The following is a 27,373-nucleotide window of genomic DNA, read 5'->3' on the forward strand; positions in this document are numbered from 1 at the left end:
TGTGTGTTTCTTTATGGTGTCTGTCCCGTTACATGTTGTTCTTCCCCAGAATGTGACTCTCCATGGTCTGCTAGAGCCAGGGTCTGTGGAGCCCACTGTGGAGACTCCAGTCAGACAGAAGGTGAATCTCCATGGTCTGCTAGAGCCAGGGTCTGTGGAGCCCACTGTGGAGACTCCAGTCAGACAGAAGGTGAATCTCCATGGTCTGCTAGAGCCAGGGTCTGTGGAGCCCACTGTGGAGACTCCAGTCAGACAGAAGGTGAATCTCCATGGTCTGCTAGAGCCAGGGTCTGTGGAGCCCACTGTGGAGACTCCAGTCAGCCCCAGGGTCAGTCAGGAGGAAGAGGAGAGGAAGAAGATCATCGACGGTCAATACAAATGCTTCGAGAAGATGAACAGAGACCAGCCGTATAACAAATCAGGTTGTGATGATGTGCACTACTTTAATACTCAGTGTGTGGGATTATTCCAGATTATAAACTGGGTGGATTGAGCCCTTTTTTTTAATGTTTTTTTTTTAACCTTTATTTAACCAGGTAGGCAAGTTGAGAACAAGTTCTCATTTACAATTGCGACCTGGCCAAGATAAAGCAAAGCAGTTTGACAGATACAATGACACAGAGTTACACATGGAGTAAAACAAACATACAGTCAATAATACAGTATAAACAAGTCTATATACGATGTGAGCAAATTAGGTGAGAAGGGAGGTAAAGGCAAAAAAGGCCATGGTGGCAAAGTAAATACAATATAGCAAGTAAAACACTGGAATGGTAGTTTTGCAATGGAAGAATGTGCAAAGTAGAAATAAAAATAATGGGGTGCAAAGGAGCAAAATGAATGAATTAATTAAATACAGTTGGGAAAGAGGTAGTTGTTTGGGCTAAATTATAGGTGGGTTATGTACAGGTGCAGTAATCTGTGATCTGCTCTGACAGTTGGTGCTTAAAGCTAGTGAGGGAGATAAGTGTTTCCAGTGTCAGAGATTTTTGTAGTTCGTTCCAGTCATTGGCAGCAGAGAACTGGAAGGAGAGGCGGCCAAAGAAAGAATTGGTTTTGGGGGTGACTAGAGAGATATACCTGCTGGAGCGTGTGCTACAAGTGGGAGATGCTATGGTGACCAGCGAGCTGAGATAAGGGGGGACTTTACCTAGCAGGGTCTTGTAGATGACATGGAGCCAGTGGGTTTGGCGACGAGTATGAAGCGAGGGCCAGCCAGCGAGAGCTTACAGGTCGCAATGGTGGGTAGTATATGGGGCTTTGGTGACAAAACGGATTGCACTGTGATAGACTGCATCCAATTTGTTGAGTAGGGTATTGGAGGCTATTTTGTAAATGACATCGCCAAAGTCGAGGATTGGTAGGATGGTCAGTTTTACAAGGGTATGTTTGGCAGCATGAGTGAAGGATGCTTTGTTGCAAAATAGGAATCCAATTGTAGATTTAACTTTGGATTGGAGATGTTTGATATGGGTCTGGAAGGAGAGTTTACAGTCTAACCAGACACCTAAGTATTTGTAGTTGCCCACATATTCTAAGTCAGAGCCGTCCAGAGTAGTGATGTTGGACAGGCGGGTAGGTGCAGGTAGCGATCGGTTGAAGAGCATGCATTTAGTTTTACTTGTATTTAAGAGAAATTGGAGGCCACGGAAGGAGAGTTGTATGGCATTGAAGCTTGCCTGGAGGGTTGTTAACACAATGTCCAAAGAAGGGCCAGAAGTATACAGAATGGTGTCATCTGCGTAGAGGTGGATCAGAGACTCACCAGCAGCAAGAGCGACCTCATTGATGTATACAGAGAAGAGAGTCGGTCCAAGAATTGAACCATGTGGCACCCCCATAGAGACTGCCAGAGGTCCGGACAGCAGACCCTCCGATTTGACACACTGAACTCTATCAGAGAAGTAGTTGGTGAACCAGGCGAGGCAATCATTTGAGAAACCAAGGCTTTCGAGTCTGCCGATGAGGATGTGGTGATTGACAGAGTCGAAAGCCTTGGCCAGATCAATGAATACGGCTGCACAGTAATGTTTCTTATCAATGGCAGTTAAGATATCGTTTAGGACCTTGAGCGTGGCTGAGGTGCACCCATGACCAGCTCTGAAACCAGATTGAATAGCAGAGAAATTATGGTGAGATTTGAAATGGTCGGTAATCTGTTTGTTGACTTGGCTTTCGAAGACCTTAGAAAGGCATGGTAGGATAGATAGCGGTCTGTAGCAGTTTGGGTCAAGAGTGTCCCCCCCTTTGAAGAGGGGGATGACCGCAGCTGCTTTCCAATCTTTGGGAATCTCAGACGACACGAAAGAGAGGTTGAACAGGCTAGTAATAGGGGTGGCAACAATTTCGGCAGATCATTTTAGAAAGAAAGGGCCCAGATTGTCTAGCCCGGCTGATTTATATATGGCATTTAGCAGACGCTTTTATCCAAAGCGACTTACAGTCATGTGTGCATACATTCTACGCATGGGTGGTCCCGGGAATCGAACCCACTACCCTGGCGTTACAAGCGCCATGCTCTACCAACTGACCCCTACAACTGACCCCTACCAACTGACCCCTACAACTGTAGGGGTCCAGATTTTGCAGCTCTTTCAGAACATCAGCTGAACGGATTTGGGAGAAGGAGAAATGGGGAAGGCTTGGGCGTGTTGCTGTTGGGGGTGCAGTGCTATTGACCCGGGTAGGAGTAGCCAGGTGGAAAGCATGGCCAGCCGTAGAAAAATGCTTATTGAAATTCTCAATTATGGTGGATTTATCAGTGGTGACAGTGTTTCCTATCTTCAGTGCAGTGGGCAGCTGGGAGGAGGTGTTCTTATTCTCCATGGACTTTACAGTGTCCCAGAACTTTTTTGAGTTAGTGTTGCAGGAAGCAAATTTCTTCTTGAAAAAGTTAGCCTTGGCTTTTCTAACTGCCTGTGTATAATGGTTTCTAGCTTCCCTGAACAGCTGCATATCACGGGGGCTGTTCTATGCTAATGCAGAACGCCATAGGATGTTTTTGCGTTGGTTAAGGGCAGTCAGGTCTGGGGAGAACCAAGGGCTATATCTGTTCCTGGTTCTACATTTCTTGAATGGGGCATGTTTATTTAAGATGGTTAGGAAGGCATTCAGGGCGTTTTACAGTGATGAGTGGAGGACGTTTGACCGCTGACCCATTACGGATGCAGGCAATGAGGCAGTGATCGCTGAGATCTTGGTTGAAGACAGCAGAGGTGTATTTAGAGGGCAAGTTGGTTAGGATGATATCTATGAGGGTTTTGGGGAGGTACCTGGTAGGTTAATTGATAATTTGTGTGATAATTTGTGTGAGATTGAGGGCATCAAGTTTAGATTGTAGGATGGCTGGGGTGTTAAGCATGTTCCAGTTTAGGTCGCCTAGCAGCACGAGCTCTGAAGATAGATGGGGGGTAATCAGTTCACATATGGTGTCCAGAGCACAGCCGGGGGCAGAGGGTGGTCTATAGCAGGCGGCAACGGTGAGAGACTTGTTTTTAGAGAGGTGGATTTTTAAAAGTAGAAGTTCAAATTGTTTGGGTACAGACCTGGATAGTAGGACAGAACTCTGCAGGCTATCTTTGCAGTAGATTGCAACACCTCTCCTTTGGCAGTTCTATCTTGTCTGAAAATGTTGTAGTTTGGAATTAACATTTCAGAATTTTTGGTGGTCTTCCTAAGCCAGGATTCAGACACAGCTAGAACATCCAGGTTGGCAGAGTGTGCTAAAGCAGTGAATAGAACAAACTTAGGGAGGAGGCTTCTAATGTTAACATGCATGAAACCAAGGCTATTACAGTTACAGAAGTCGTCAAAAGAGAGTGCCTGGGGAATAGGAGTGGAGCTAGGCACTGCAGGGCCTGGATTCACCTCTACATCGCCAGAGGAACATAGGAGGAGTAGAATAAGGGTGCTGCTAAAAGCAATAAGAATTGGTCGTCTAGAACGTCTGGAACAGAGAGTAAAAGGAGGTTTCAGGGGGCGATAAAATAGCATCAAGGTATAATGTACAGACAAAGGTATGGTAGGATGTGAATACAGTGGAGGTAAACCTAGGTATTGAGTGATGAAGAGAGAGATATTGTCTCTAGAAACATCATTGAAACCAGGATATGTCATTGCATGTGTGGGTGGTGGAACTAATAGGTTGGATAAGGTATAGTGAGCAGGACTAGAGGCTCTATAGTGAAATAAGCCAATAAACACTAACCAGAACAGCAAAGGACAAGGCATATTGACATTAAGGAGAGGCATGCTTAGTCGAGTGATCAAAAGGGTCCAGTGAGTGGAGAGGTTGGTTGGGGGTCACGGCGATTTAGACAGCTAGCCAGGCCATCGGGAGCAAGCTAGCATAGGATGGAGGTCTGTTATTAGTTATATCAGGCCGTATACCACGGATATGACAAAACTCTAATTATGTTGTTAACTAGTTTATAATAGCAATCAGGCTCCTTGGGGGTTTGTGATAGAGTGCATTTGGAAAATATTCAGACCACTTGACCTTTGCCACATTGTTTTACGAAACAGCCTTTTTCTAAAATGGATTCAATATTTTTTTCCCATCAATTTACATTTACATTTACATTTAAGTCATTTAGCAGACACTCTTATCCAGAGCGACTTACAAATTGGTGCATTCACCTTATGACATCCAGTGGAACAATCACTTTACAATAGTGCATCTAGATCTTAAAAGGGGGGGGGGGGTGAGAAGGATTACTTATCCTATCCTAGGTATTCCTTAAAGAGGTGGGGTTTCAGGTGTCTCCGGAAGGTGGTGATTGACTCCGCTGTCCTGGCGTCGTGAGGGAGTTTTTTACACACAACAACCCATAATGGCAAAGCGAAAACAGTTTCTTTAAAAAAAAGCTCAGGTGCACCCTGCTTTCATTGATAATTCTTGAGATGTTTCTACAACTTAATTGATTGGACATTATTTGAAAAGGCAAACATCTGTCTATATAAGGTCTCACAGTTGACAGTGCATGTCAGAGCAAACACAAAACCATGAGGTCAAAGGTATTGTATGTAGAGCTCAAAGACAGGATTGTGTTGAGGCACAGATCAGGGGAAGGGTACCAAAAGATTTCTGCAGAATTAAAGTTACCCAAGAACACAGTGGCGTCCAGCGTTATTAAATAAAAATGGTTTGGAACCACCAAGAGTCTTCCTAGAGCTGGCCGCCCAGCCAAACTGAGCAATTGGGGGAGAAGGGCCTTGGTCAGGGAGGTGACAAAGAACCCAATGGTCACTCTGACCGAGCTCCAGAGTTCTTTTGTGGAGATAAGAACAGCCCTTAGTCGTGGTATATTGGCCATATACCACACATCCTCTGGCCTTAAATATAATTTGAATATAATAAAATACTTTCAGTAATTTCAGGGTTACAGCACACAATTAGAAGAACCCATAAAGACAGGTATGATCACAAGTCACAGAGACAAACAATGACACTGTTCAGAATTCGGATATAAACATACTATACCAGTAGACAGACGACAGTATGGCCAAATGGTTCATGTACAGTTGTTTTCACCCAGCAACATAGTGTATTTACAATGAGTCTTCATTAGTGTGTTGTGTCTGGTTGTGTGTTGCTGGCGGCGCAGGGCTGTACTGTAACCGGACCTGGGATGGCTGGCTGTGCTGGGATGATACACCTGCTGGGACAGTCACCTGGCAGAACTGCCCAAACTATTTCCGTGACTTCGACTCCACAGGTAAGGCCTGGCTATAAGAGGCGTTTGTTAAACTGCAAGCAAGAATCAATAAAGTCCTGGTATGTCTGATTCTCCCATGCTGACTTGTTAAATCTTTGTGATAAATGCTTCGCTGTGGAACTTGGCTTGAATTTGAAGTATTCACAGCGTTTAATTCATTATTCATGGTGTCAAGTGGTTGCAAAGCTTTACGGCCATGTACAGTTTAAGCGTTTCTGTTTAAGTGGCTTAGTGTTAAACATATTCAAAGTGTGTATTATTAATCCTACTTGATTGTTTCATCAGAAAAAGCTACAAAGACCTGTAGCGAATCAGGACAGTGGTTCCGCCACCCAGATTCCAATAGGACATGGTCCAACTACACGCTGTGTAACTTCCACACTACAGGCAAGCTGAAGGTAAGGTTTGTCACTGAGTGATCCATCAATCCCATACATGTGCTATTTATAGCATACACTCTATCCTATTTTACAAATCACAATAAGGGGACATTTTCAAAAGGTGATAATACTGTTATATTCAATGCAGAGGAGACCAAGGGGGGAACAATTGGTCAAATTGAGCTTGATATGGGAAATATGGTGCAGTAAAATGCACCTACGCTTACACACAATTACATTTTACAATCATGATATGTAGGAAGTCATAGTGGAACAGGTTTCTATTTCTGAGCAATGCATAGTAAAACGTCTGACACTAAGTAATACATAGTAAAACGTCTGACTCTAAGTAATGCATAGTAAAACGTCTGACTCTAAGTAATGCATAGTAAAACGTCTGACTCTAAGTAATGCATAGTAAAACGTCTGACTCTATCAATACATAGTAAAACGTCTGACTCTATCAATGCATAGTAAAACGTCTGACTCTATCAATGCATAGTAAAACGTCTGACTCTATCAATACATAGTAAAACGTCTGACTCTATCAATGCATAGTAAAACGTCTGACTCTATCAATACATAGTAAAACGTCTGACCCTATCAATGCATAGTAAAACGTCTGACCCTATCAATACATAGTAAAACGTCTGACCCTATCAATACATAGTAAAACGTCTGACCCTATCAATACATAGTAAAACGTCTGACCCTATCAATACATAGTAAAACGTCTGACCCTATCAATACATAGTAAAACGTCTGACCCTATCAATACATAGTAAAACGTCTGACCCTATCAATACATAGTAAAACGTCTGACCCTATCAATACATAGTAAAACGTCTGACCCTATCAATACATAGTAAAACGTCTGACCCTATCAATACATAGTAAAACGTCTGACTCTATCAATACATAGTAAAACGTCTGACCCTATCAATACATAGTAAAACGTCTGACTCTATCAATACATAGTAAAACGTCTGACCCTATCAATGCATAGTAAAACGTCTGACTCTATCAATGCATAGTAAAACGTCTGACCCTATCAATACATAGTAAAACGTCTGACCCTATCAATACATAGTAAAACGTCTGACCCTATCAATACATAGTAAAACGTCTGACCCTATCAATACATAGTAAAACGTCTGACCCTATCAATACATAGTAAAACGTCTGACCCTATCAATACATAGTAAAACGTCTGACCCTATCAATACATAGTAAAACGTCTGACCCTATCAATACATAGTAAAACGTCTGACCCTATCAATACATAGTAAAACGTCTGACTCTATCAATACATAGTAAAACGTCTGACCCTATCAATGCATAGTAAAACGTCTGACCCTATCAATACATAGTAAAACGTCTGACCCTATCAATACATAGTAAAACGTCTGACTCTAGTAATGCATAGTAAAACGTCTGACTCTATCAATACATAGTAAAACGTCTGACCCTATCAATACATAGTAAAACGTCTGACTCTATCAATACATAGTAAAACGTCTGACTCTATCAATACATAGTAAAACGTCTGACTCTATCAATGCATAGTAAAACGTCTGACTCTATCAATACATAGTAAAACGTCTGACTCTATCAATGCATAGTAAAACGTCTGACTCTATCAATGCATAGTAAAACGTCTGACTCTATCAATACATAGTAAAACGTCTGACTCTATCAATACATCTGACTCTATCAATACATAGTAAAACGTCTGACTCTATCAATACATAGTAAAAAACAATACTAGTAAACGTCTGACTCTATCAATACATAGTAAAACGTCTGACTCTATCAATACATAGTAAAACGTCTGACTCTATCAATACATAGTAAAACGTCTGACTCTATCAATACATAGTAAAACGTCTGACTCTATCAATACATAGTAAAACGTCTGACTCTATCAATACATAGTAAAACGTCTGACTCTATCAATACATAGTAAAACGTCTGACTCTATCAATACATAGTAAAACGTCTGACTCTATCAATACATAGTAAAACGTCTGACTCTATCTCTATCTATCAATACATAGTAAAACGTCTGACTCTATCAATACATAGTAAAACGTCTGACTCTATCAATGCATAGTAAAACGTCTGACTCTATCAATACATAGTAAAAACGTAAAACGTCTGACTCTATCAATACATAGTAAAACGCGTCTGACTCTATCAATACATAGTAAAACGTCTGACTCTATCAATACATAGTAAAACGACCCTATCAATACATAGTCTGACTCTATCAATACATAGTAAAACGTCTGACTCTATCAATGCATAGTAAAACGTCTGACTCTATCAATACATAGTAAAACGTCTGACTCTATCAATACATAGTAAAACGTCTGACTCTATCAATACATAGTAAAACGTCTGACCCTATCAATACATAGTAAAACGTCTGACTCTATCAATACATAGTAAAACGTCTGACTCTATCAATACATAGTAAAACGTCTGACTCTATCAATACATAGTAAAACGTCTGACTCTATCAATACATAGTAAAACGTCTGACTCTATCAATACATAGTAAAACGTCTGACTCTATCAATACATAGTAAAACGTCTGACTCTATCAATACATAGTAAAACGTCTGACCCTATCAATACATAGTAAAACGTCTGACTCTATCAATACATAGTAAAACGTCTGACCCTATCAATACATAGTAAAACGTCTGACTCTATCAATACATAGTAAAACGTCTGACCCTATCAATACATAGTAAAACGTCTGACCCTATCAATACATAGTAAAACGTCTGACTCTATCAATACATAGTAAAACGTCTGACCCTATCAATACATAGTAAAACGTCTGACCTATCAATCATAGTAAAACGTCTGACCCTATCAATACATAAACGACCCTATCAATACTGACCCTATCAATACATAGTAAAACGTCTGACTCTATCAATACATAGTAAAACGTCTGACCCTATCAATACATAGTAAAACGTCTGACCCTATCAATACATAGTAAAACGTCTGACCCTATCAATACATAGTAAAACGTCTGACCCTATCAATACATAGTAAAACGTCTGACCCTATCAATACATAGTAAAACGTCTGACCCTATCAATACATAGTAAAACGTCTGACCCTATCAATACATAGTAAAACTATCAATACTGACTGACCCTATCAATGCATAGTAAAACGTCTGACCCTATCAATACATAGTAAAACGTCTGACCCTATCAATACATAGTAAAACGTCTGACCCTATCAATACATAGTAAAACGTCTGACCCTATCAAACATAGTAAAACGTCTGACCCTATCAATACATAGTAAAACGTCTGACTCTATCAATACATAGTAAAACGTCTGACCCTATCAATGCATAGTAAAACGTCTGACCCTATCAATACATAGTAAAACGTCTGACCCTATCAATACATAGTAAAACGTCTGACCCTATCAATACATAGTAAAACGTCTGACCCTATCAATACATAAAAGTATCAAACGTCTGACCCTATCAATACATAGTAAAACGTCTGACCCTATCAATACATAGTAAAACGTCTGACCCTATCAATACATAGTAAAACGTCTGACCCTATCAATACATAGTAAAACGTCTGACCCTATCAATACATAGTAAAACGTCTGACCCTATCAATACATAGTAAAACGTCTGACTATCCATAGTAAAACGTCTGACCCTATACATAGTAAAACGTCTGACCCTATCAATACATAGTAAAACGTCTGACCCTATCAATACATAGTAAACCCTATCAATACTGTAAAACCCTATCAATACATAGTAAAACGTCTGACCCTATCAATACATAGTAAAACGTCTGACCCTATCAATCAATACATAGTAAAACGTCTGACCCTATCAATACATAGTAAAACGTCTGACCCTATCAATACATAGTAAAACGTCTGACTCTATCAATACATAGTAAAACGTCTGACCCTATCAATGCATAGTAAAACGTCTGACCCTATCAATACATAGTAAAACGTCTGACCCTATCAATACATAGTAAAACGTCTGACCCTATCAATACATAGTAAAACGTCTGACCCTATCAATACATAGTAAAACGTCTGACCCTATCAATACATAGTAAAACGTCTGACCCTATCAATACATAGTAAAACGTCTGACTCTATCAATACATAGTAAAACGTCTGACCCTATCAATACATAGTAAAACGTCTGACCCTATCAATACATAGTAAAACGTCTGACCCTATCAATACATAGTAAAACGTCTGACCCTATCAATACATAAAGTACATAAAACGTCTGACCCTATCAATACATAGTAAAACGTCTGACCCTATCAATACATAGTAAAACGTCTGAGTAAAACGTCTATCAATACATAGTAAAACGTCTGACTCTATCAATACATAGTAAAACGTCTGACCCTATCAATACATAGTAAAAGTAAAACGTCTGACCCTATCAATACATAGTAAAACGTCTGACCTCTATCAATACATAGTAAAACGTCTGACCCTATCAATACATAGTAAAACGTCTGACCCTATCAATACATAGTAAAACGTCTGACTCTATCAATACATAGTAAAACGTCTGACCCTATCAATACATAGTAAAACGTCTGACCCTATCAATACATAGTAAAACGTCTGACCCTATCAATACATAGTAAAACGTCTGACCCTATCAATACATAGTAAAAATACATAGTAAAACGTCTGACTCTATCAATACATAGTAAAACGTCTGACCCTATCAATACATAGTAAAACGTCTGACCCTATCAATACATAGTAAAACGTCTGACCCTATCAATACATAGTAAAACGTCTGACCCTATCAATACATAGTAAAACGTCTGACCCTATCAATACATAGTAAAACGTCTGACCCTATCAATACATAGTAAAACGTCTGACCCTATCAATACATAGTAAAACGTCTGACCCTATCAATACATAGTAAAACGTCTGACCCTATCAATACATAGTAAAACGTCTGACTCTATCAATACATAGTAAAACGTCTGACCCTATCAATACATAGTAAAACGTCTGACCCTATCAATACATAGTAAAACGTCTGACTCTATCAATACATAGTAAAACGTCTGACCCTATCAATACATAGTAAAACGTCTGACTCTATCAATACATAGTAAAACGTCTGACCCTATCAATACATAGTAAAACGTCTGACCCTATCAATACATAGTAAAACGTCTGACCCTATCAATACATAGTAAAACGTCTGACCCTATCAATACATAGTAAAACGTCTGACCCTATCAATACATAGTAAAACGTCTGACCCTATCAATACATAGTAAAACGTCTGACCCTATCAATACATAGTAAAACGTCTGACTCTATCAATACATAGTAAAACGTCTGACCCTATCAATACATAGTAAAACGTCTGACCCTATCAATACATAGTAAAACGTCTGACCCTATCAATACATAGTAAAACGTCTGACCCTATCAATACATAGTAAAACGTCTGACCCTATCAATACATAGTAAAACGTCTGACCCTATCAATACATAGTAAAACGTCTGACCCTATCAATACATAAAACGTAAAACGTCTGACCCTATCAATACATAGTAAAACGTCTGACCCTATCAATACATAGTAAAACGTCTGACCCTATCAATACATAGTAAAACGTCTGACCCTATCAATACATAGTAAAACGTCTGACCCTATCAATACATAGTAAAACGTCTGACCCTATCAATACATAGTAAAACGTCTGACCCTATCAATACATAGTAAAACGTCTGACTCTATCAATACATAGTAAAACGTCTGACCCTATCAATGCATAGTAAAACGTCTGACTCTATCAATACATAGTAAAACGTCTGACCCTATCAATGACCTATCATAGTAAAACGTCTGACCTATCAATACATAGTAAAACGTCTGACCCTATCAATACATAGTAAAACGTCTGACTCTATCAATACATAGTAAAACGTCTGACCCTATCAATACATAGTAAAACGTCTGACCCTATCAATACATAGTAAAACGTCTGACCCTATCAATACATAGTAAAACGTCTGACTCTAGTAATACATAGTAAAACGTCTGACCCTATCAATACATAGTAAAACGTCTGACCCTATCAATACATAGTAAAACGTCTGACCCTATCAATACATAGTAAAACGTCTGACCCTATCAATACATAGTAAAACGTCTGACCCTATCAATACATAGTAAAACGTCTGACCCTATCAATACATAGTAAAACGTCTGACCCTATCAATACATAGTAAAACGTCTGACCCTATCAATACATAGTAAAACGTCTGACCCTATCAATACATAGTAAAACGTCTGACCCTATCAATGCATAGTAAAACGTCTGACTCTATCAATACATAGTAAAACGTCTGACCCTATCAATGCATAGTAAAACGTCTGACTCTATCAATACATAGTAAAACGTCTGACCCTATCAATACATAGTAAAACGTCTGACTCTATCAATGCATAGTAAAACGTCTGACCTATCAATACATAGTAAAATGACTATCAATACATAAAACGTCTGACCCTATCAATGCATAGTAAAACGTCTGACTCTATCAATACATAGTAAAACGTCTGACCCTATCAATACATAGTAAAACGTCTGACTCTATCAAGTAAAACGTCTGACCCTATCAATACATAGTAAAACGTCTGACCCTATCAATACATAGTAAAACGTCTGACCCTATCAATACATAGTAAAACGTCTGACCCTATCAATACATAGTAAAACGTCTGACTCTATCAATACATAGTAAAACGTCTGACCCTATCAATACATAGTAAAACGTCTGACCCTATCAATACATAGTAAAACGTCTGACCCTATCAATACATAGTAAAACGTCTGACCCTATCAATACATAGTAAAACGTCTGACCCTATCAATACATAGTAAAACGTCTGACCCTATCAATACATAGTAAAACGTCTGACCCTATCAATACATAGTAAAACGTCTGACCCTATCAATACATAGTAAAACGTCTGACTCTATCAATACATAGTAAAACGTCTGACCCTATCAATACATAGTAAAACGTCTGACCCTATCAATACATAGTAAAACGTCTGACCCTATCAATACATAGTAAAACGTCTGACCCTATCAATACATAGTAAAACGTCTGACTCTATCAATACATAGTAAAACGTCTGACCCTATCAATACATAGTAAAACGTCTGACTCTATCAATACATAGTAAAACGTCTGACTCTATCAATGCATAGTAAAACGTCTGACTCTATCAATACATAGTAAAACGTCTGACCCTATCAATGCATAGTAAAACGTCTGACTCTATCAATACATAGTAAAACGTCTGACTCTATCAATACATAGTAAAACGTCTGACTCTATCAATACATAGTAAAACGTCTGACCCTATCAATACATAGTAAAACGTCTGACTCTAGTAATACATAGTAAAACGTCTGACCCTATCAATGCATAGTACAACGTCTGACTCTATCAATACATAGTAAAACGTCTGACTCTATCAATGCATAGTAAAACGTCTGACTCTATCTGAATCAATACATAGTAAAACGTCTGACCCTATCAATACATAGTAAAACGTCTGACCCTATCAATACATAGTAAAACGTCTGACCCTATCAATACATAGTAAAACGTCTGACCCTATCAATACATAGTAAAACGTCTGACCCTATCAATACATAGTAAAACGTCTGACCCTATCAATACATAGTAAAACGCGTCTGACTCTATCAATACATAGTAAAACGTCTGACTCTATCAATACATAGTAAAACGTCTGACCCTATCAATACATAGTAAAACGTCTGACTCTATCAATACATAGTAAAACGTCTGACCCTATCAATACATAGTAAAACGTCTGACCCTATCAATACATAGTAAAACGTCTGACCCTATCAATACATAGTAAAACGTCTGACTCTATCAATACATAGTAAAACGTCTGACCCTATCAATACATAGTAAAACGTCTGACCCTATCAATACATAGTAAAACGTCTGACCCTATCAATACATAGTAAAACGTCTGACCCTATCAATACATAGTAAAACGTCGACCCTATCAATCTGACTCTATCACCCTATACATAAAAGTAAAACGTCTGACCCTATCAATCATAGTAAAACCCTATCAATACATAGTAAAACGTCTGACCCTATCAATACATAGTAAAACGTCTGACCCTATCAATACATAGTAAAACGTCTGACCCTATCAATACATAGTAAAACGTCTGACCCTATCAATACATAGTAAAACGTCTGACCCTATCAATACATAGTAAAACGTCTGACCCTATCAATACATAGTAAAACGTCTGACCCTATCAATACATAGTAAAACGTCTGACCCTATCAATACATAGTAAAACGTCTGACCCTATCAATACATAGTAAAACGTCTGACCCTATCAATACATAGTAAAACGTCTGACTCTATCAATACATAGTAAAACGTCTGACCCTATCAATACATAGTAAAACGTCTGACCCTATCAATACATAGTAAAACGTCTGACCCTATCAATACATAGTAAAACGTCTGACCCTATCAATACATAGTAAAACGTCTGACCCTATCAATACATAGTAAAACGTCTGACCCTATCAATACATAGTAAAACGTCTGACCCTATCAATACATAGTAAAACGTCTGACCCTATCAATACATAGTAAAACGTCTGACGTCTGACCTAGTAATACATAGTAAAACGTCTGACCCTATCAATACATAGTAAAACGTCTGACCCTATCAATACATAGTAAAACGTCTGACCCTATCAATACATAGTAAAACGTCTGACCCTATCAATACATAGTAAAACGTCTGACCCTATCAATGCATAGTAAAACGTCTGACTCTATCAATACATAGTAAAACGTCTGACCCTATCAATACATAGTACAACGTCTGACTCTATCAATACATAGTAAAACGTCTGACCCTATCAATACATAGTACAACGTCTGACTCTAGTAATACATAGTAAAACGTCTGACCCTATCAATACATAGTAAAACGTCTGACCCTATCAATACATAGTAAAACGTCTGACCCTATCAATACATAGTAAAACGTCTGACCCTATCAATACATAGTAAAACGTCTGAATACTATCAATACATAGTAAAACGTCTGACCCTATCAATACATAGTAAAACGTCTGACCCTATCAATACATAGTAAAACGTCTGACCCTATCAATACATAGTAAAACGTCTGACCCTATCAATACATAGTAAAACGTCTGACCCTATCAATACATAGTAAAACGTCTGACCCTATCAATACATAGTAAAACGTCTGACTCTATCAATACATAGTAAAACGTCTGACTCTATCAATACATAGTAAAACGTCTGACCCTATCAATACATAGTAAAACGTCTGACTCTATCAATACATAGTAAAACGTCTGACCCTATCAATACATAGTAAAACGTCTGACCCTATCAATACATAGTAAAACGTCTGACCCTATCAATACATAGTAAAACGTCTGACCCTATCAATACATAGTAAAACGTCTGACCTATCAATACATAGTAAAACGTCTGACCCTATCAATACATAGTAAAACGTCTGACATAGTAAAACCTATCAATACATAGTAAAACGTCTGACCCTATCAATACATAGTAAAACGTCTGACCCTATCAATACATAGTAAAACGTCTGACCCTATCAATACATAGTAAAACGTCTGACCCTATCAATACATAGTAAAACGTCTGACCCTATCAATACATAGTAAAACGTCTGACCCTATCAATACATAGTAAAACGTCTGACCCTATCAATACATAGTAAAACGTCTGACCCTATCAATACATAGTAAAACGTCTGACTCTATCAATACATAGTAAAACGTCTGACCCTCAATACATAGTAAAACGTCTACTATAGTAAAACGTCTGACCCTATCAATACATAGTAAAACGTCTGACCCTATCAATACATAGTAAAACGTCTGACCCTATCAATACATAGTAAAACGTCTGACCCTATCAATACATAGTAAAACGTCTGACCCTATCAATACATAGTAAAACGTCTGACCCTATCAATACATAGTAAAACGTCTGACCCTATCAATACATAGTAAAACGTCTGACCCTATCAATACATAGTAAAACGTCTGACCCTATCAATACATAGTAAAACGTCTGACTCTATCAATGCATAGTAAAACGTCTGACCCTATCAATGCATAGTAAAACGTCTGACTCTATCAATGCATAGTAAAACGTCTGACTCTATCAATACATAGTAAAACGTCTGACCCTATCAATGCATAGTAAAACGTCTGACCCTATCAATACATAGTAAAACATCTGACTCTAGTAATACATAGTAAAACGTCTGACCCTATCAATGCATAGTAAAACGTCTGACCCTATCAATACATAGTAAAACGTCTGACCCTATCAATGCATAGTAAAACATCTGACTCTAGTAATACATAGTAAAACGTCTGACCCTATCAATGCATAGTACAACGTCTGACCCTATCAATACATAGTAAAACGTCTGACCCTATCCTATCAATGACCCTATCAATACAGTAAAAACAATACCTGACCCTATCAATACATAGTAAAACGTCTGACCCTATCAATACATAGTAAAACGTCTGACCCTATCAATACATAGTAAAAATACAATACATAGTAAAACGTCTGACCCTATCAATACATAGTAAAACGTCTGACCCTATCAATACATAGTAAAACGTCTGACCCTATCAATACATAGTAAAACGTCTGACCCTATCAATACATAGTACAACGTCTGACTCTATCAATACATAGTAAAACGTCTGACCCTATCAATACATAGTAAAACGTCTGACTCTATCAATGCATAGTAAAACGTCTGACCCTATCAATACATAGTACAACGTCTGACTCTATCAATGCATAGTAAAACATCTGACCCTATCAATACATAGTAAAACGTCTGACCCTATCAATACATAGTACAACGTCTGACTCTATCAATGCATAGTAAAACGTCTGACCCTATCAATACATAGTAAAACGTCTGACCCTATCAATACATAGTAAAACGTCTGACCCTATCAATACATAGTAAAACGTCTGACCCTATCAATACATAGTAAAACGTCTGACCCTATCAATACATAGTAAAACGTCTGACCCTATCAATACATAGTAAAACGTCTGACCCTATCAATACATAGTAAAACGTCTGACCCTATCAATACATAGTAAAACGTCTGACCCTATCAATACATAGTAAAACGTCTGACCCTATCAATACATAGTAAAACGTCTGACCCTATCAATACATAGTAAAACGTCTGACCCTATCAATACATAGTAAAACGTCTGACCCTATCAATACATAGTAAAACGTCTGACCCTATCAATACATAGTAAAACATCTGACCTATAATACATAGTAAAACGTCTGACCCTATCAATACATAGTAAAACGTCTGACCCTATCAATACATAGTAAAACGTCTGACCCTATCAATACATAGTAAAACGTCTGACCCTATCAATACATAGTAAAACGTCTGACTCTATCAATACATAGTAAAACGTCTGACCCTATCAATACATAGTAAAACGTCTGACCCTATAAAATACATAATGCATAGTAAAACGTCTGACTCTAGTAATACATAGTAAAACGTCTGACCCTATCAATGCATAGTAAAACGTAAAACGTCTGACCCTATCAATGCATAGTAAACGCCTGACTCTAGTAATACATAGTAAAACGTCTGACCCTATCAATACATAGTAAAACGTCTGACCCTATCAATACATAGTAAAACGTCTGACTCTATCAATACATAGTAAAACGTCTGACCCTATCAATACATAGTAAAACGTCTGACTCTAGTCAATACATAGTAAAACGTCTGACCCTATCAATACATAGTAAAACGTCTGACCCTATCAATACATAGTAAAACGTCTGACCCTATCAATACATAGTAAAACGTCTGACCCTATCAATGCATAGTAAAACGTCTGACCTATCAATACATAGTAAAACGTCTGACCCTATCAATACATAGTAAAACGTCTGACCTATCAATGCATAGTAAAACGTCTGACCCTATCAATACATAGTAAAACGTCTGACCCTATCAATACATAGTAAAACGTCTGACTCTATCAATGCATAGTAAAACGTCTGACTCTATCAATACATAGTAAAACGTCTGACCCTATCAATACATAGTAAAACGTCTGACCCTATCAATACATAGTAAAACGTCTGACCCTATCAATACATAGTAAAACGTCTGACTCTATCAATACATAGTAAAACGTCTGACCCTATCAATACATAGTAAAACGTCTGACCCTATCAATACATAGTAAAACGTCTGACCCTATCAATACATAGTAAAACGTCTGACCCTATCAATACATAGTAAAACGTCTGACCCTATCAATACATAGTAAAACGTCTGACCCTATCAATACATAGTAAAACGTCTGACCCTATCAATACATAGTAAAACGTCTGACCCTATCAATACATAGTAAAACGTCTGACCCTATCAATACATAGTAAAACGTCTGACCCTATCAATACATAGTAAAACGTCTGACCCTATCAATACATAGTAAAACGTCTGACCCTATCAATACATAGTAAAACGTCTGACCCTATCAATACATAGTAAAACGTCTGACCCTATCAATACATAGTAAAACGTCTGACCCTATCAATACATAGTAAAACGTCTGACCCTATCAATACATAGTAAAACGTCTGACCCTATCAATACATAGTAAAACGTCTGACCCTATCAATACATAGTAAAACGTCTGACCCTATCAATACATAGTAAAACGTCTGACCCTATCAATACATAGTAAAACGTCTGACCCTATCAATACATAGTAAAACGTCTGACCCTATCAATACATAGTAAAACGTCTGACCCTATCAATACATAGTAAAACGTCTGACCCTATCAATACATAGTAAAACGTCTGACCCTATCAATACATAGTAAAACGTCTGACCCTATCAATACATAGTAAAACGTCTGACCCTATCAATACATAGTAAAACGTCTGACCCTATCAATACATAGTAAAACGTCTGACCCTATCAATACATAGTAAAACGTCTGACCTATCTAGTCTGAATACATAGTAAAACGTCTGACCCTATCAATACATAGTAAAACGTCTGACCCTATCAATACATAGTAAAACGTCTGACTCTATCAATACATAGTAAAACGTCTGACCCTCAATCAATACATAGTAAAACGTCTGACCCTATCAATGCATAGTAAAACGTCTGACCCTATCAATACATAGTAAAACGTCTGACCCTATCAATACATAGTAAAACGTCTGACCCTATCAATGCATAGTAAAACGTCTGACTCTATCAATGCATAGTAAAACGCGACCCTATCAATCTGACCCTATCAATACATAGTAAAACGTCTGACCCTATCAATACATAGTAAAACGTCTGACTCTATCAATACATAGTAAAACGTCTGACCCTATCAATACATAGTAAAACGTCTGACTCTATCAATACATAGTAAAACGTCTGACCCTATCAATACATAGTAAAACGTCTGACTCTATCAATACATAGTAAAACGTCTGACCCTATCAATGCATAGTAAAACGTCTGACCCTATCAATGCATAGTAAAACGTCTGACCCTAGTAATACATAGTAAAATGTCTGACCCTATCATAGTAAAACGTCTGACTCTATCAATACATAGTAAAACGTCTGACCCTATCAATACATAGTACAACGTCTGACTCTATCAATGCATAGTAAAACGTCTGACTCTATCAATGCATAGTAAAACGTCTGACCCTATCAATACATAGTAAAACGTCTGACCCTATCAATACATAGTAAAACGTCTGACCCTATCAATACATAGTAAAACGTCTGACTCTATCAATACATAGTAAAACGTCTGACCCTATCAATACATAGTAAAACGTCTGACCCTATCAATACATAGTAAAACGTCTGACCCTATCAATACATAGTAAAACGTCTGACTCTATCAATACATAGTAAAACGTCTGACCCTATCAATACATAGTAAAACGTCTGACCCTATCAATACATAGTAAAACGTCTGACCCTATCAATACATAGTAAAACGTCTGACCCTATCAATACATAGTAAAACGTCTGACCCTATCAATACATAGTAAAACGTCTGACCCTATCAATACATAGTAAAACGTCTGACCCTATCAATACATAGTAAAACGTCTGACCCTATCAATACATAGTAAAACGTCTGACCCTATCAATACATAGTAAAACTGACCCTATCAATACATAGTAAAACCCTGATCTATCAATACATAGTAAAACGTCTGACCCTATCAATACATAGTAAAACGTCTGACCCTATCAATACATAGTAAAACGTCTGACCCTATCAATACATAGTAAAACGCCTGACCCTATCAATACATAGTAAAACGTCTGACCCTATCAATACATAGTAAAACGTCTGACCCTATCAATACATAGTAAAACGTCTGACCCTATCAATACATAGTAAAACGTCTGACCCTATCAATACATAGTAAAACGTCTGACCCTATCAATACATAGTAAAACGTCTGACCCTATCAATACATAGTAAAACGTCTGACCCTATCAATACATAGTAAAACGTCTGACCCTATCAATACATAGTAAAACGTCTGACCCTATCAATACATAGTAAAACGTCTGACCCTATCAATACATAGTAAAACGTCTGACCCTATCAATACATAGTAAAACGTCTGACCCTATCAATACATAGTAAAACGTCTGACCCTATCAATACATAGTAAAACGTCTGACCCTATCAATACATAGTAAAACGTCTGACCCTATCAATACATAGTAAAACGTCTGACCCTATCAATACATAGTAAAACGTCTGACCCTATCAATACATAGTAAAACGTCTGACCCTATCAATGCATAGTAAAACGTCTGACTCTATCAATGCATAGTAAAACGTCTGACCCTATCAATGCATAGTAAAACGTCTGACCCTAGTAATACATAGTAAAATGTCTGACCCTATCATAGTAAAACGTCTGACTCTATCAATACATAGTAAAACGTCTGACCCTATCAATACATAGTACAACGTCTGACTCTATCAATGCATAGTAAAACGTCTGACTCTATCAATGCATAGTAAAACGTCTGACCCTATCAATACATAGTAAAACGTCTGACCCTATCAATACATAGTAAAACGTCTGACCCTATCAATACATAGTAAAACGTCTGACTCTAGTAATACATAGTAAAACGTCTGACCCTATCAATACATAGTAAAACGTCTGACCCTATCAATACATAGTAAAACGTCTGACCCTATCAATACATAGTAAAACGTCTGACTCTATCAATACATAGTAAAACGTCTGACCCTATCAATACATAGTAAAACGTCTGACTCTATCAATACATAGTAAAACGTCTGACCCTATCAATACATAGTAAAACGTCTGACTCTATCAATACATAGTAAAACGTCTGACCCTATCAATACATAGTAAAACGTCTGACCCTATCAATACATAGTAAAACGTCTGACCCTATCAATACATAGTAAAACGTCTGACCCTATCAATACATAGTAAAACGTCTGACCCTATCAATACATAGTAAAACGTCTGACCCTATCAATACATAGTAAAACCCTATCAATACTGACCCTATCAATACATAGTAAAACGTCTGACCCTATCAATACATAGTAAAACGTCTGACCCTATCAATACATAGTAAAACGTCTGACCCTATCAATACATAGTAAAACGTCTGACCCTATCAATACATAGTAAAACGTCTGACCCTATCAATACATAGTAAAACGTCTGACCCTATCAATACATAGTAAAACGTCTGACCCTATCAATACATAGTAAAACGTCTGACCCTATCAATACATAGTAAAACGTCTGACCCTATCAATACATAGTAAAACGTCTGACTCTATCAATACATAGTAAAACGTCTGACCCTATCAATACATAGTAAAACGTCTGACCCTATCAATGCATAGTAAAATGTCTGACCCTATCAATACATAGTAAAACGTCTGACCCTATCAATACATAGTAAAACGTCTGACCCTATCAATACATAGTAAAACGTCTGACCCTATCAATACATAGTAAAACGTCTGACCCTATCAATACATAGTAAAACGTCTGACCCTATCAATACATAGTAAAACGTCTGACCCTATCAATACATAGTAAAACGTCTGACTCTATCAATACATAGTAAAACGTCTGACCCTATCAATGCATAGTAAAACGTCTGACCCTATCAATACATAGTAAAACGTCTGACTCTAGTAATACATAGTAAAACGTCTGACCCTATCAATGCATAGTAAAACGTCTGACTCTATCAATGCATAGTACAACGTCTGACTCTAGTAATACATAGTAAAACGTCTGACCCTATCAATACATAGTAAAACGTCTGACCCTATCAATGCATAGTAAAACGTCTGACTCTATCAATGCATAGTAAAACGTCTGACCCTATCAATGCATAGTAAAACGTCTGACCCTAGTAATACATAGTAAAATGTCTGACCCTATCATAGTAAAACGTCTGACTCTATCAATACATAGTAAAACGTCTGACCCTATCAATACATAGTACAACGTCTGACTCTATCAATGCATAGTAAAACGTCTGACTCTATCAATGCATAGTAAAACGTCTGACCCTATCAATACATAGTAAAACGTCTGACCCTATCAATACATAGTAAAACGTCTGACCAATACATAGTAAAACGTCTGACCCTATCAATACATAGTAAAACGTCTGACCCTATCAATGCATAGTAAAACGTCTGACCCTATCAATACATAGTAAAACGTCTGACCCTATCAATACATAGTAAAACGTCTGACCCTATCAATACATAGTAAAACGTCTGACTCTATCAATACATAGTAAAACGTCTGACCCTATCAATACATAGTAAAACGTCTGACTCTATCAATACATAGTAAAACGTCTGACCCTATCAATACATAGTAAAACGTCTGACTCTATCAATACATAGTAAAACGTCTGACCCTATCAATACATAGTAAAACGTCTGACCCTATCAATACATAGTAAAACGTCTGACCCTATCAATACATAGTAAAAAACAATCTGACCCTATCAATACATAGTAAAACGTCTGACCCTATCAATACATAGTAAAACGTCTGACCCTATCAATACATAGTAAAACGTCTGACCCTATCAATACATAGTAAAACGTCTGACCCTATCAATACATAGTAAAACGTCTGACCCTATCAATACATAGTAAAACGTCTGACCCTATCAATGCATAGTAAAACGTCTGACCCTATCAATACAATAGTAAAACGTCTGACCCTATCAATGGCATAGTATCTGATATTATCAATACATAGTAAAACGTCTGACCCTATCAATACATAGTAAAACGTCTGACCCTATCAATACATAGTAAAACGTCTGACCCTATCAATACATAGTAAAACGTCTGACCCTATCAATACATAGTAAAACGTCTGACTCTATAATACATAGTAAAACGTCTGACCCTATCAATACATAGTAAAACGTCTGACCCTATCAATACATAGTAAAACGTCTGACTCTAGTAATACATAGTAAAACGTCTGACCCTATCAATACATAGTAAAACGTCTGACTCTATCAATACATAGTAAAACGTCTGACTCTATCAATACATAGTAAAACGTCTGACTCTATCAATACATAGTAAAACGTCTGACCCTATCAATACATAGTAAAACGTCTGACTCTATCAATACATAGTAAAACGTCTGACCCTATCAATACATAGTAAAACGTCTGACCCTATCAATACATAGTAAAACGTCTGACCCTATCAATACATAGTAAAACGTCTGACCCTATCAATACATAGTAAAACGTCTGACCCTATCAATACATAGTAAAACGTCTGACCCTATCAATACATAGTAAAACGTCTGACCCTATCAATACATAGTAAAACGTCTGACCCTATCAATACATAGTAAAACGTCTGACCCTATCAATACATAGTAAAACGTCTGACCCTATCAATACATAGTAAAACGTCTGACCCAATCAATACATAGTAAAACGTCTGACCCTATCAATACATAGTAAAACGTCTGACCCTATCAATACATAGTAAACGTCTGACCCTATCAATGCATAGTAAAACGTCTGACCCTATCAATACATAGTACAACGTCTGACTCTAGTCAATACATAGTAAAACGTCTGACCCTATCAATGCATAGTAAAACGTCTGACTCTATCAATGCATAGTAAAACGTCTGACTCTATCAATACATAGTAAAAACGTCTGACCCTATCAATACATAGTAAAACGTCTGACCCTATCAATACATAGTAAAACGTCTGACCCTATCAATACATAGTAAAACGTCTGACCCTATCAATACATAGTAAAACGTCTGACCCTATCAATACATAGTAAAACGTCTGACCCTATCAATACATAGTAAAACGTCTGACCCTATCAATACATAGTAAAACGTCTGACCCTATCAATACATAGTAAAACGTCTGACTCTATCAATGCATAGTAAAACGTCTGACCCTATCAATGCATAGTAAAACGTCTGACTCTATCAATGCATAGTAAAACGTCTGACTCTATCAATGCATAGTAAAACGTCTGACTCTATCAATACATAGTAAAACGTCTGACCCTATCAATGCATAGTAAAACGTCTGACTCTATCAATACATAGTAAAACGTCTGACCCTATCAATGCATAGTAAAACATCTGACTCTATCAATACATAGTAAAACGTCTGACCCTATCAATGCATAGTACAACGTCTGACCCTATCAATACATAGTAAAACGTCTGACCCTATCAATACATAGTAAAACGTCTGACCCTATCAATACATAGTAAAACGTCTGACCCTATCAATACATAGTAAAACGTCTGACTCTATCAATGCATAGTAAAACGTCTGACCCTATCAATACATAGTAAAACGTCTGACCCTATCAATACATAGTACAACGTCTGACTCTATCAATACATAGTAAAACGTCTGACCCTATCAATACATAGTAAAACGTCTGACTCTATCAATGCATAGTAAAACGTCTGACCCTATCAATACATAGTACAACGTCTGACTCTATCAATGCATAGTAAAACATCTGACCCTATCAATACATAGTAAAACGTCTGACCCTATCAATACATAGTAAAACGTCTGACCCTATCAATACATAGTAAAACGTCTGACCCTATCAATACATAGTAAAACGTCTGACCCTATCAATACATAGTAAAACGTCTGACTCTAGTAATACATAGTAAAACGTCTAACCCTATCAATACATAGTAAAACGTCTGACCCTATCAATACATAGTAAAACGTCTGACCCTATCAATACATAGTAAAACGTCTGACTCTATCAATACATAGTAAAACGTCTGACCCTATCAATACATAGTAAAACGTCTGACCCTATCAATACATAATAAAACGTCTGACCCTATCAATACATAGTAAAACGTCTGACCCTATCAATACATAGTAAAAGACTCTATCAATGCAAAACGTCTGACCCTATCAATGCATAGTAAAACGTCTGACCCTATCAATACATAGTAAAACGTCTGACCCTATCAATGCATAGTAAAACGTCTGACCCTATCAATACATAGTAAAACGACCCTATCAATACTGACCCTATCAATACATAGTAAAACGTCTGACCCTATCAATACATAGTAAAACGTCTGACCCTATCAATACATAGTAAAACGTCTGACCCTATCAATACATAGTAAAACGTCTGACCCTATCAATACATAGTAAAACGTCTGACCCTATCAATACATAGTAAAACGTCTGACCCTATCAATGCATAGTAAAACGTCTGACCCTATCAATACATAGTAAAACGTCTGACCCTATCAATACATAGTAAAACGTCTGACCCTATCAATACATAGTAAAACGTCTGACCCTATCAATACATAGTAAAACGTCTGACCCTATCAATACATAGTAAAACGTCTGACCCTATCAATACATAGTAAAACGTCTGACCCTATCAATACATAGTAAAACGTCTGACCCTATCAATACATAGTAAAACGTCTGACTCTAGTAATACATAGTAAAACGTCTGACCCTATCAATACATAGTAAAACGTCTGACCCTATCAATACATAGTAAACGTCTGACTCTAGTAATACATAGTAAAACGTCTGACCCTATCAATACATAGTACAACGTCTGACTCTATCAATACATAGTAAAACGTCTGACTCTATCAATACATAGTAAAACGTCTGACCCTATCAATACATAGTAAAACGTCTGACTCTATCAATACATAGTAAAACGTCTGACCCTATCAATACATAGTAAAACGTCTGACCCTATCAATACATAGTAAAACGTCTGACCCTATCAATACATAGTAAAACGTCTGACCCTATCAATACATAGTAAAACGTCTGACCCTATCAATACATAGTAAAACGTCTGACCCTATCAATGCATAGTAAAACGTCTGACCCTATCAATACATAGTAAAACGTCTGACCCTATCAATGCATAGTAAAACGTCTGACCCTATCAATGCATAGTAAAACGTCTGACCCTATCAATACATAGTAAAACGTCTGACCCTATCAATACATAGTAAAACGTCTGACTCTAGTAATACATAGTAAAATGTCTGACCCTATCAATACATAGTAAAACGTCTGACCCTATCAATACATAGTAAAACGTCTGACCCTATCAATACATAGTAAAACGTCTGACCCTATCAATGCATAGTAAAACGTCTGACCCTATCAATACATAGTAAAACGTCTGACCCTATCAATGCATAGTAAAACGTCTGACCCTATCAATACATAGTAAAACGTCTGACCCTATCAATACATAGTAAAACGTCTGACCCTATCAATACATAGTAAAACGTCTGACTCTAGTAATACATAGTAAAACGTCTGACCCTATCAATACATAGTAAAACGTCTGACCCTATCAATACATAGTAAAACGTCTGACCCTATCAATACATAGTAAAACATCTGACTCTATCAATACATAGTAAAACAATCTGACCCTATCAATACATAGTAAAACGACCCTATCAATACTAGTAAAA

General features: G+C 37.3%; 1 protein-coding gene across 2 annotated transcripts in view; it reads left to right on the forward strand.

Moving 5' to 3' along the window:
- The window catches only part of LOC118399000 (calcitonin gene-related peptide type 1 receptor-like), a 130,430-nt gene that overhangs the window by 54,752 nt on the left and 48,305 nt on the right, over window positions 1–27,373 (forward strand). For both annotated transcript variants that reach the window (XM_052472613.1, XM_052472615.1), the window contains exons 6-8: window positions 50–422; window positions 5,607–5,717; window positions 6,003–6,115. In XM_052472613.1, the coding sequence (XP_052328573.1) occupies window positions 50–422; window positions 5,607–5,717; window positions 6,003–6,115 (597 nt within the window). The remainder of the gene's footprint in view (window positions 1–49; window positions 423–5,606; window positions 5,718–6,002; window positions 6,116–27,373) is intronic.

This window comes from Oncorhynchus keta, chromosome 20 (genome assembly GCF_023373465.1).
Source record: "Oncorhynchus keta strain PuntledgeMale-10-30-2019 chromosome 20, Oket_V2, whole genome shotgun sequence".
In the NCBI taxonomy this organism is placed as follows: domain Eukaryota; kingdom Metazoa; phylum Chordata; class Actinopteri; order Salmoniformes; family Salmonidae; genus Oncorhynchus; species Oncorhynchus keta.